Genomic DNA, 12817 nt, shown 5'->3' on the forward strand with positions numbered 1-12817 from the left:
AATTGGAACAGAAGTAGTAATAGTATTATTAGCAAACCATATACTGCTTTGATAACAAATTACAGTAACATAGATTGATAATGTTTAAGTACTCCATATGTTAAAAGGGTTATAATAGAAAGTTAAAAATTGAGATAATTATGAAGAAAAATTACTCAAACTCACCCTCTGAGTAGAAAATACTTTTTGAGGGAAATCATTTTATCACTTCACCAAAAAATGATCTGTTTTTCAAAAAGCATTTCCTGAAAAATATTAGTTCATCATACCTAAAACACCGGTAGAAAAGCCTTAACACAATCAAATTGGTAGATCAAAAAACAAAGGTTTGGGATCTAGCAGCATTAACATCAACAAAATGATGACACTAGTTAAACCCTTACAATAATGACATTCACTTTATGGAGTCTCAACATAACACTTCTTTTCCTCTTTAGTAAAGGTTGGGAGCAAACTCTTAAAATGCATAGGGCAACAGGTAAAAATACAGACATTGAAACTGATCTAAAGATAAATAAACAGTCCAACAAAAGCATCCATCTCTTCTTAATGATCCATACACAAAAAAAACATAGGTTACTCTTAACGGATACTTCATCGAGAAAAACTTAATAACCAAAATTGTTGATTTAACTTCAAATGTTCTCATATGAAATCAGCAAATGATCGCGGAGCCAGTTTGCTAACACTTACTCTTCTTCAGCTATTCTTCCCTTCTCGCTGACATAGATGCCATCCAGAAACTTACGGATATCTTTGTTTTTCACATGGCATTTCTGTCGAAAGAAAAAGCAGTCTAAGTAAAACAGGAACTTGAAGTGCACAATAAAATGCAGAACTGTAAGGTATGAATAATGTATAGAGGAGAAAAGAGATGGAGTTTTACTTGGTTAATGAGGGCAGCAGACCGAGAGACGAGTTCGATGTCACTTCCATCCAATACCAATTCATCCTTGACTTTCTCAGAGCGGACAACTGTAACCCCATCAAGCATATCAACTTTCCTCACCTGATACAGTGAAAGCAAATGAGTTAGTACCCTACTACACTGCACTTGCATCTCCTTATATCAAAATAGGGAGAACGATATCAGAAAGTCTTAAGAGAGCTTTGGTTTGATTAAGTTGTTGGGTTATTCAGACAACTAAGCACTACTGTACTATTGTAAACAGTTCACACATTTAAGACAGAAAGCTCAAAAGCACAATTATAAAGGGTTCCATGAATTTTTTCTTTTCCCAAGCTTAATGAAATAAACAAGTTATAAAGGTCTATAGAATCACATATGAAAACCTTAAAGCTGAAGAACATATACAAAAGGTATTTGAGATATACGAAGAGTCTCACGTTAAAGGTGATCAAAGAATGTATAATGGTTTCAAACTATCCTAATTAACTATTGCAAAGTTTCGATGTAGAGATTCAAATCACTGAATAGTTCAAACAAAGGAGCTAGAGGGGTTAATGTGTGAACGAAGAAAAACAAGGGACTAAAAAGAGAACTTTTTTTTAGAAGTTATTGACGACGATTTCAATTGTATAAACAATACATCCCCAATCATTGTCAATACGAAGAGGATCAAATCACCATCTTGCAAATGTTTAATTAGACTATTGCAAGTATTTCAATCAAGCTCTCTAGTTTCTCACGTTTATTTACTTTGAGGAGGCAAAGCAGAAGCACCGACTAGTCAATCACACTCTACTTGACTTCATAGAAACAAAAACTGAAACAATGGTATTATAACATCATCTGAGTACACATCCATACTTAAATATTAAGAAACAAATTTCATCCAAATGGAGGTCTAGGAAGCACATTGCTTAATGCTGATAAATAAATCAACCATCCTATTTATACAAGTCAAAAATGTAGCAACCAAAGACACCTGAACATCAAATGTTTCAGTATTTACCAAAATAAAGCAAAATTTCCTTCACCAACAAGCAAATTTCATTCCTAAACTAGGAGGCAGTAACACTAATTTCTCATACAGTTCTTAAACAGTAAAAAAGGGTAACATGGAAAAAAACAAAAGTCATAATATAACAGAATTTTCAATTTGCTACGGGAATCTACTCCACACAACAAGCTATAGAAATATTAGCAGCTAAATACATCAATTTTCAATGCAAATCCCCTAAAAGACAATGTAAATGCACCACAGAGACGCTATATACACGATCTAATATACAAATCAATAGAAAATAGATAAACACCTTATTCCCATATGAAGTGCCAAAACTCCAATCTTTTCTTCTTAAAATCAAGTTTCACAGTAAAATTTGCTCCAAGAAACCAAAAGGTTCCACCTTTAAACAGTTCCCCAGACACCCACTTCACAATTCACCAGACAGAAACAAGAAAAAAGAAAAAAACAGAAAACACTAATAAATGACACAGATATATTTAAGTATATCCTATGTATGTTTCGTGTATATCTATGTATATTTTTTGTATATTTACACAACCTAATACAAATAAAACATATAAATAAAAAGGGTACCCTTTTCTCGCCAAGAAAGTTTCAGTTTTTTCATCCTTTATACAATAATTATGTATATCCTATGTATATTATATGTATATTCAGGTATATTACATGTATATGCTATGTACATTAACACAATCTGATACAAAAAAGGGCAAATAAACAGGGTTAAAAAGGGTACCCTTTTCTCGCCAAGAAAGTTCCAGTTTTTTCATCCTTTATACAATAGTTATATATATTATATGTACATGCTATGTATATTTACACAATCTGATACACAAAAAATAGCAAATAAACAGGGTTAAAAAGGGTACCCTTTTCTCGCCAAGAAAAATCCAGTTTTTTCATCCTTAGTACTAATTATGTATCTTATATGTCTATTCATGTATATTATATGTATATGCTATGTATATTTACAGAATCTAACACACAAATCAATAGCAAATAAAGAGGGTTAAAGGGGGTACCCTTTTCTCTCCAAGAAAGTTCCTTATCTCAATAGACTTATTCCCACCAGTAATAGAAGCATTGATAGGAAAATGTGCATACACAAATCTCATCTTGTATCTATACCCCTTAGTAACACCAGTAATCAAATTCTGAACATGACTAAGTGCTGTCCTAATAGCAGCAGTAGTCTTTCTTGAACCAAACCAAGCATCAATCTTAAGCTTTTTCTTTCCTGTTTCTTCATCTTTTATAAGCTGAAAATCAAGATTCAAATGCTTGAAGTTTCTTGTCAGCTTTCCTCTTGGTCCTTCAACTTCTATTTGCTTTGCTTGTACTTTGATATTTATCCCATCTGGGATATCCATGGTTTCTGATGAAAGTATAGTCTTCATTTTTGCTTTTGCTAACCAAAAACCCTAGAGAGATGAGTGGGAAATATTGATGTGTTTTATATAGGTACCTTTTATATAGTCTGCAATGATGTTTTTTATGGGCCAAGTAGTGATCTGAATGACAGGCCCAATTCATAGAGGGAATGCCCCATGTGAAAGTTGGACCTTCAAAAGTTACATAGTCCAATTTGGGATATTGACACCTGCAACAATCCCCAATTGATTTTGGCATGTCCTATGCATAATAACTTTATTTGTTTTTTTCATACTTATCTGTGTTTTGGATGGAATTATCTTGTATTCTGTCTTGGGGGTGTTCGGTATAGAGGAAAACATTTTTTGAAAAATATTTTCCAATTTTTCCATGTTCGTTTGTTAAAAAATTTTTAAAAAAAAACAAGTTTCTTAAAAATAAAAAAAATGACTTTCTTAATGAAAGTAGGGGAAACACCTCACCACCCCCTCTAAAAATTTAAAAAGTTTTTAAAAGCCCAATTCGTAAAGGGAATGCCCAATTGGATTATGTAAAAAATGGACCTCCAAAAGTTATATAGTCCAATTTGGGATATTAACACATATATACAATCCCTCATTGATATTGGCATATCCTTTGGCTCTATGCATAATAACTTTACTTGTTGTATTCATGCTTATCTGTGTTTTGGATGGCATTATCTTATATGGAAAAGGGTCATATATACCCTTTACCATCCCAAATAAGTTGTAGCCATCCTACGTTTGCTTTTTTAATGATATATACCCCGCCATTAGTGTTTTCATCATGTATGCCCCCGCGTTTAATGGCCACTTTTTGAGGGACACGTGGCCTCACCCTAAACTACCCAACTTTTTTGTTTTATTTAATTCTAATTAATAACTATTATTTGACTCATACCCGGTAACCCATTAGAACATACCCATAACCCAATATTTGACCCCTATTCAAGGAGATGCTTGGAGACTCCATAACCGGTCGAGCTCCATCACACCACCGGAGTGACCACTGGAATATTCTCGGGAAAAGGTCATCCACCGAAGAAGGCAACAATGATCCCACACAAAATACTCCGTCTTCACCTTTATTCAACCCACAATTCTTCATCGTTCTTCACCATCGTTTCCACACACCCCCCCCCCCCCCCCCTTTTAGGCTAAAATACCACCAAATTCACCCGAGAAAGGAGATAAATTGGGAGAATCAATTTAACAGCTTGGAAAGTAACAATTGAAACATCAATTTCATTTATCACAAATTGCAACTAACTCGCAAGTCCAACAAAAGTTCTACCATAAACTCAACAAACCCATTGTAGAATTACTAATCAAATTAAGATGCAAAGAGGTTAAAGAGCCATTTCATCAGTCTTGTCTAAGCCATTGAAATGTTTAAGCTCCAAGACAAATCTCCATTTGATGTATGTCAAATTTCGAAATTGAACTTTTGTATAATTGAGTTGGCTTTTCCACCTAATTTAGGTTCATTGGTGCTTTTAAAATTGTGGTAAAAATGAAGTGAGGTGAAAGGAAGAGCAGGGGAATTGGGGAACGGAAATACCAAGAACAGAGAAGGAGAGAAAGGGGAGGGGAGAGAGGATCTCTTAATCCTTTTTTTTTTTTTTTTGGGGGGGGGGGGGGTCTATTTGATGGGTCTTAATATCTGGGTATCTAGGTTATTTTTAAGGGTAATGGGACGGGTTAGGAAAATTAATTATTAGATGGGTCTAATTTTAATTAAATAAAAAGGGTTGCGGCCGTTGAGATCGTGCCACGTGTCACTCAAAAAGTGGTCGTTAACCGTGAGGGCATATATGATCGATACACTAACGGCAGGGTATATATCATCAAAAATGCAAACGCGGGATGGACACATCTATTTTGAGATAGTACATGGGTATATATGAGTTATGACCCTTTTCCGTATCTTGTATTCTGTCTTGGGGTGTGTTCGGTATCGAGGAAAATATTTTTCGGAAAATGTTTTTCAATTTTCTCATGTCCGTTTGTTCAAAAATTTTAGAAAATATTATTTTTATGAAAACAAGTTCCTTAAAAATGAGAAAAATGACATAGGGAAAACACCCCACACCCCCTCCATTTTTTTTTTAAGTTTTGAAAAGCAGGGAATGCCCAATTGGATTGTGTGAAAAGTGGACCTTAGTTATATAGTCCAATTTGGGATATTGACACCTATATACAATCCCAATTGATATTGACATATCCTTTGGCTCTATGCATAATAACCTTGTTGTTTTCATGTTTATCTGTGTTTTGGATGGCATTATTTTGTATTATGTCTTGGGGTGTGTTCGGTATAAAGGAAAATATTTTTCGAAAATGTTTTTCAATTTTCTCATATTCGTTTGTTCAAAAATTTTGGAAAATATTATCTTTAGGAAAACAAGTTCCTTAAAAATGAGAAAAATGACTTCCTTAATGAAAGTAGGGAAAACACCCCGCCACCCCCTCTAGTTTTTTTTAACAAAGATTTGAAAAGCCCAATTGTAACGACCCGTTTGGTTGTTATTGCGTTTTTACCGTTTTTGCCTCGTTGATTGGTCCCCGAGCCTTGTTAGTACTATTTTGACCTGCGGGGACCGGTGATATAGTTCCCTAGGTATCATTTTGGGCTTTGGAATGACTTTTAGAAATTTGGCCATAAAACGAAAATCATTTGACTCGAAGTTGACTTTTGGGTAAACGTGCCCGTAATCGAATTTTGACAGTTCCATTAGGTCCGGGGGTGATTTATGACTTATTGGTATCATTGGTTTGGTTCCCGAAGGGTTCGAGTGTGATTTGAGTCATTAATTAAGAAACTGGTTAAGTTAGAATTGGAGTTGACCACGGTCAACATCGGGTCAAGATGATCCCGTGTCGATGTTTTGGAAGTTCCAATAAGTTTGTATGATGATTTTGGATATGTCCACAAAGTTTGATTAGATTCCGATGAGTTTTGGATCAGTTTGGGTTGTATGGCGATTGTTTTTTGTTTCGACATTGATTTGCACATAAAGGGTACCATATTGAGCAAACGGTCTTTGATTCGTGTTTCGACTGAACCATTATATCCGTATCGTAATTTTGGAATCATAGCAACTGAAATCATCAGGTTTTGACATCGTATGCGGGATTTATGGTCATTTAACTAACAATTGGGTTGGCAGATTTTTCATATTAATTACGAAATTGCCACTGAATTCGTATTTAAAAATCTGCACTATTACAAATATTGAAACCAACATATCTCCTTCATTATAAGGTCAAATGGAGTGATTCAAAAGCCTAAATTGACTGGAATTTCACAAGGAATCTATTGGAAGCATCAAAAGCGAGTTTCGGGATCGTTTGGCACAAGAAACGAGGCAGAACAGCTGGGCGTTTTTGGCTATTAATGTTGTTGGAGTTTTTCTCATCTTGAAAGTTTGGGTTTGGGAGAATTATCAAGGATGTTCTTGAAGTTTTTTCCATGGGGTAAGGTCTAAACGATAATCTAAGTATTTCTCTTTGATTCATTCCCTTGGTTTAAGCTTTAATCCATGCTTTCTAAAGTAGGAAATTGGGGTTTGTCATGAAGAAGGTTTAATGAGTCTTTCTTGAGAAGTTCATAAAATTTGTTAGACTTCCTAGGTTTCTTTAAATGATGAAATTGATTGGGTTTACTAGATTATGATGTATCTAAGGTTGTTAATCATATATCTTCCATTATTAGTGTTGGATTCTTGAATCTAGAGTTAGGGTTTATACCCAAAATTGGGGGTTTTGCTTAGATTTCGAAATTGGATGAAGCATTGAGTTAATTTAGCAATTAGTTGATGGGTTTTGATCACCTAGTGTTTAATTGGATATTTACCCACGAATTTTCCGTTTTGACTTTGTGGGCCCTGTTTCCCCAAATTTCAGGGTTGGGTTTTGACCTAAATTGAATGATAGCAATACTAGTATTGATCTTCATGATTTCTAATCTAGATTTTGAATATGCCTAGACTTTCTTGATCTTCAGGCTCAGCGGAAGGGCAAGGCTAAAGGGGGATTATTGGTGTTTGTTGTTCGGCCATCCAGGTAGGTTATGACTTACCCTTGGTGAGACTTCGTGTAGCGAACTATATATTTAGATGATATTGTCAGAGAAAGCATGTAAACCTCTAGGTATGAAGTTGGGTTAGATATTGTCTTAGGTTGGGCCCTGTTGCGTGATTGGGGCTAGCCGCCCCGTTGTTTTGTGACTTGATTGTTCTATTGTGATTGGCTTGATGCCACTGTTGTTATTAGATATTGGGATCTGTTGTTCCATCTTGATTGTGATATTATAGTATCTTACCGGTTGATGTTGATACGACGATAGAGTTCTATATGACTTGTGTAGTCTCTCATGATATTGTAGGCGTACCCATGTAGTCTCTTATGATATTGTTGGCGTACCCATGTTGGTACTTGTGACACTGATATACTGTTGGCGCACCCATGTTGGTACTTGTGACATTGATATATTGTTGGCGTACCCATGTTGGTACTTGTGATATTGATCTGATTGTTGATGTTGACACATGTATTGCACTCATTTCATGATACACTGCTGAGACATTATTGGTATTTGATGAAACACTGCGATAAGCTGGGTTTGGTTTTTTAAATGAGAGTGACGTGAGAGTCTGATATCCGATGTTAGTTTCGGAATCGTGGATTGTGTGAAAGAGAGATGAGAGTTTGTGGTCCGAAGTCATGTACTGGAGCGGAATGAGGGTTGACAAGAGATCTTGTTATTGTCATCTGCATACTTGAATCATACATTGAGCACTCATCTTATATATATATATATAAAAGGCACATTTGACAGGGCGGTAACGATGTGGCGTATGTTGTTTTGAAATACTTGGGAGGTTTTATACTAATTGCGTGACCATTCTATGCTGTGTGATACGGGATGGTCGGCAGGCGTGAAGGGTGGAAAGGTCGTTTCTATGCTGTTTGATATAGAGCGACATAGTACATGAATTCCGTGGGTCCCCCAGGGTGGTGTCGGTGAGAACACCCTGTGGGCAAAGATCTGGGGTCTCGTCTGTCTGTTGGGCAAAGATCCGGGATGAGTGACACTTAGACTTAGCGAGTCACCTTGGGTTATGCTACCGGGACGTTGATACTTCCGTCCAGAGTACATGTGTACACAACATTGCATTGCATTGCATTGGCATTCTTACAACATTGCATTGGCATTCTTATATCATTGCATTTTGGCTTACATTGTGATGATCTGGTGATTTACTTGTGTCATTTGATTTCAGATTGGATATATTGAGACTTGGTACACTTGGGTTTAGATGATTCAACCTAGGTGATGATGGATGCTTGGTTCTGGTCGTGTTGACTTATACTTGTTGATTTATCTGCCTATCCTGCTTTATTATCTGAATTATATTAGCTATACTTAGTCGACCGATGATACCTACTAGTACCATTGTTTTTTATTGACCTACGCTTGCTGCATTCTTTTATGGATGCAGAGTATTAGACAGGTTCCACTTTTTCCCCTCTCGGCTGATTGGCGAGGCGACTGTAGAGTCATTCCAGGATGAGCACTATGATGGCCGCTGCCCGGATGTTCTTTCCTTTACTTACTTGTCTTACTCTTATTCCGAGACAGTTGTATTATGAGACTTTATCATCTTCCCGACTTGTAGTATTTAGTTAGTGTTCTTGTATGACTAGACCAGATTTTTGGTGTTTTATTTAGTATTTTCGCACTTTATCTTATGTGGATGATTTGAAAGTTATTCTATATTTATTTCTTCTGCCTTTACTTGAATCGGTTATGTTAGGATAAGGGTTCGCCTATCGCGGTGGGAATGATAGGTGCCCACACAACCTAGTAAAATGAGTCGTGACAAGTTAGTATCAGAGCCTTAGGTTACCCGGTCTATAATACAAAAGCATGTCTAGTAGAGTATTGTGGATCGGTACGATGAGCTCCGTACTTATCTGCGAGAGGCTATAAGACATTTAGGAAACTTTCAATTCTTTCATTCTCTAGTGCGACTTCATTCAAATTGGTATCTAGTCGATTCCAATTGGCATATGAACTTTCTTATCTTAATCATCCACGGAGGGTAGACAATCGTCCTTAAATTCTTATGCGAATGGTTGATCTATGGCGTGTTGTGGGTTGGGTGCGAGATATGTTATTTTGATTCGGGAAAGTGATCAAGTTCAGTCCTTAGTTATGGCTTGAGGACTCAATTGTATGGGTCGCGATTAGACTCCGTTGTTGTACGGAGTCGCTAGTAGACTCGTTTATTGTGAGAGTTCATGAGAAATGGGAAGGATAGTTCAGAGGGTTACAGGGTCTCCATGTTTTCAATAGTGGGTTGCTCGATAATATGATCGGTTTGACTTCAGCTTCGTCAAGGCTTTATGATGGTGTGCGTGGCACTGGTGAACCAATGACGGGTCGGTGATTCAGCAACCGTAGAGTATTAGACTTTGGTAGGTGAGAACAAGTGTAAGTTCGATGATGACCATCGAAAGTGGGCAAGCATATTGTGATCACGTTTAATAAAGAAAAGAAGATGACAACAAGGACAATAAGGAAGACTTTTTGGAAAGCGCGTAGCGAAGTGAGACTTCATAAAATATCTTGGACATGAGTACTTTTCGAGAGATTGGGAAGAAAAAAATTGGTATCTAAAATGGGTGTCAGGATAAGGTTACGACTGGTGCAAAAAGTTATTCTTGATATGGGCTCGTTGATGTTAAAAGACTACTCGGTTATTAAGTAAATACTATAGGCACATCGTTTGATTGGTAAATTGACTGGGTTGTAGACTTATGAAAAGTTAGTAATCGACTGATGGAAATTACTTCAATTATGGGAGAATGCGATAAATTAATGACTTGAGGAGTTACTAGTTGTTTCACTTAGCCTTGAGGAGAAGTATGGACATTGATGTGTGGCTTGTCGGGCTTATAATGGATGATTAGTTTAGAGGATCGAGTGGATTTGAGTGTTTGTTGCTTGATAGTGATAAAAGTGATTTGGAATGAAATGCGAGAATTGAAGGATTACAATGAGACATCTTGCGATCGGGTTCAGGAGATTAAGGTTCGTAAGACTAAAGGTGAGGTAATATGGGTACTCGAGTAGTGATGTGAGAGCTTGGTTAGCTCACTTTTGATCAGAGGGGACTGTTGACATGCTTCCCAAGGTGTTCGGGATTGATTTTGGTGACCTTTTGGGAAAAATTGGCTTTAAGCGAAAAAAATTGACTCAAACTTGACTTTTAGGCAAACAGACCTTTTTCAGAAATCCATTGATTCTGAGAGCCCGGATGGTCTTTTAGAACTTGTGTGTATATCTGGTTCGGTTCCCAATGCACTTGGATACATTTTGGAATTTGGGTAGAGAAGTTAAAATTGAGGTATCGGGGGTTGACTCGATCAACGAGACCTCCATTGGGAATTCTAAGGCCACGGGTGCGTTCGTAGCGTGTTTTTATGTGGGTTTGTGTATGTGGTTTGTGAGCAGATGGCGTCGGGAGTTAGTCGGAAATTCGAGTTGAGTTGTGAAATGGGAATAGTTTTTTGGTGTCTGGTGCCCGCTTTGGTGGCACCAGCATCACGGCAGCAGTACCGCTGTAGCGATCGCCTTGCTGCTGAAGCGGTTGGTGCCATTTGGGCATGAACGCTGTATCGGTCATGGGACGACTGGGGCGGTGCCACTGGATCGGCCATCTCATCGTAGAAGCGGTGATGGACAGTTAGTTCATTAAATGATGGAAGATTAAAAGTGGGTACAACGAATATTCTTTCGAGGCTTCTAAATCATGATTTGTTGGTTGGGTTAACTGAGTTAAGTTCGGTATACATTTCGAAAATTGAGTAAGGCAATTCGGGCAAGGACAATTCAGTGGGATACATAAGGATATTAGTGATACTGTTGTGTGATACGTTGGATTTAGAGAGTGTTCAGTTCAGAGTGGTAAGCGTTAAGGGAACGCTAATATGCAGAGTGTGTGGTACGATCCTATCTCCAAGATTAATTCGGCTAGTTTGCAAGATTTATGATTATGTGGTATTCGATGGAGTGGATTCGAGGATTGATTTCGGTATCGATGATCATGAAGTGATTGGAAAATTGGGAATTGACGAGTCGAGAAAAGGTATAGATGATTGTGAATCGATAAGAAAAAGTTACATCTTGGGGATTTTTTGGGTCAGTATGGATTGTGGTGTTGTCTTCTTGCATTTTCCAGTTGAGGTGTGTTTGTTGCGAGAGCTTAAGAAGGAAATCTACAGGGATGGACTATATGATATGACAGAGTTCCGTAGGATTCGTGATCCGCGACTAATGAGAAACATATTTCAGTGAACCGACTTGTTGAGGTTTATAAAAAGTGGCTTGGTCGTGCACCTTCGGATAAGTATCGTGACCTTCTACAGTGGATGAGTTAGCATGCCTTAAGAGAGAAGATTGTGGAATTCCTATCATGTGAGGACTAGAGTTATATTTTCTAGGTGAGACCCTACTCGTGGTGATATTTTATGTTGCAAGTGGTATTGACTGGACAGTTTGGATAAGCGCTTTTAGTTATTAAAGACTTGGGGGTGATTGCGTGAGATTTAGAGCGGCAGTGTAAGACTGGATACTTTCGGAGAATTTTCGGGCATATCGAGGGGACACTATGAGAGGTTCGATCGTTAGATAATATTTATATGAGGCTTCAGGTTGCGTCGAAAAGTTTGGGTTTGTGTCGGATTTGCATATCGGGTAAAGGTTGAGAAACATGAAGATTGAAATCATAAGATATTGCTCTTTGGTACTAAGTTGATAACTCGGATAGGACTCAACTTGTGGAGTCGAAGGCGATAAACATGATTTGTTATTCGTGAGGAAAATATAAGAATTGACCGCCACAAAGGTGCGATAGGACTGTGATTTACTTGTTTCATTTGATTTCAGATTGGATATATTGAGACTTGGTACACTTGGGTTTAGATGATTCAACCTAGGTGATGACGGATACTTGGTTCTGGTCGTGTTTACTTATACTTGTTGATTTATCTGCCTATCCTGCTTTATTGTCTGAATTATGTTAGCTATACTTAGTCGGCCGATGATACCTACCAGTACCGTTGTTGTGTACTGACCTACGCTTGCTGCATTCTTTTATGGATGCAGAGTATTAGACAGGTTCCACTTTTTCCCCTCTCGGTTGATTAGCGAGGTGGCTGTAGAGTCATTCCAGGGTGAGCACGATGACGACCGCTGCCCGGATGTTCTTTCCTTTACTCACTTGTCTTACTCTTATTCCAAGACAGTTTTGTTATGAGACTTTATCATCTTCCAGACTTGTAGTATTTAGTTAGTGCTCTTGTATGACTAGACCAGATCTTTGGGGTTGTATTTAGTATTTCCACACTTTATCTTATGTGGATGATTTGAAACTTATTCTATATTTATTTTTTCCGCCTTTACTTGAATTGGTTATGTTGGGA

General features: G+C 37.3%; 1 protein-coding gene across 1 annotated transcript; it reads right to left on the reverse strand.

The window, feature by feature from the left end:
* Positions 1–485: 485 nt before the first annotated feature.
* On the reverse strand, positions 486–3380 carry LOC132609282 (large ribosomal subunit protein uL6z/uL6y-like). The gene is made up of 3 exons (XM_060323177.1): positions 2957–3380; positions 887–1009; positions 486–776 (listed from the first exon to the last, which is right to left on the reverse strand). Exons 1-3 carry the CDS (start codon positions 3329–3331, stop codon positions 690–692), a joined length of 585 nt encoding a protein of 194 aa, XP_060179160.1. The 5' UTR covers positions 3332–3380; the 3' UTR covers positions 486–689.
* Positions 3381–12817: the final 9437 nt, after the last annotated feature.

This window comes from Lycium barbarum, chromosome 9 (genome assembly GCF_019175385.1).
Source record: "Lycium barbarum isolate Lr01 chromosome 9, ASM1917538v2, whole genome shotgun sequence".
Classification (NCBI taxonomy): domain Eukaryota; kingdom Viridiplantae; phylum Streptophyta; class Magnoliopsida; order Solanales; family Solanaceae; genus Lycium; species Lycium barbarum.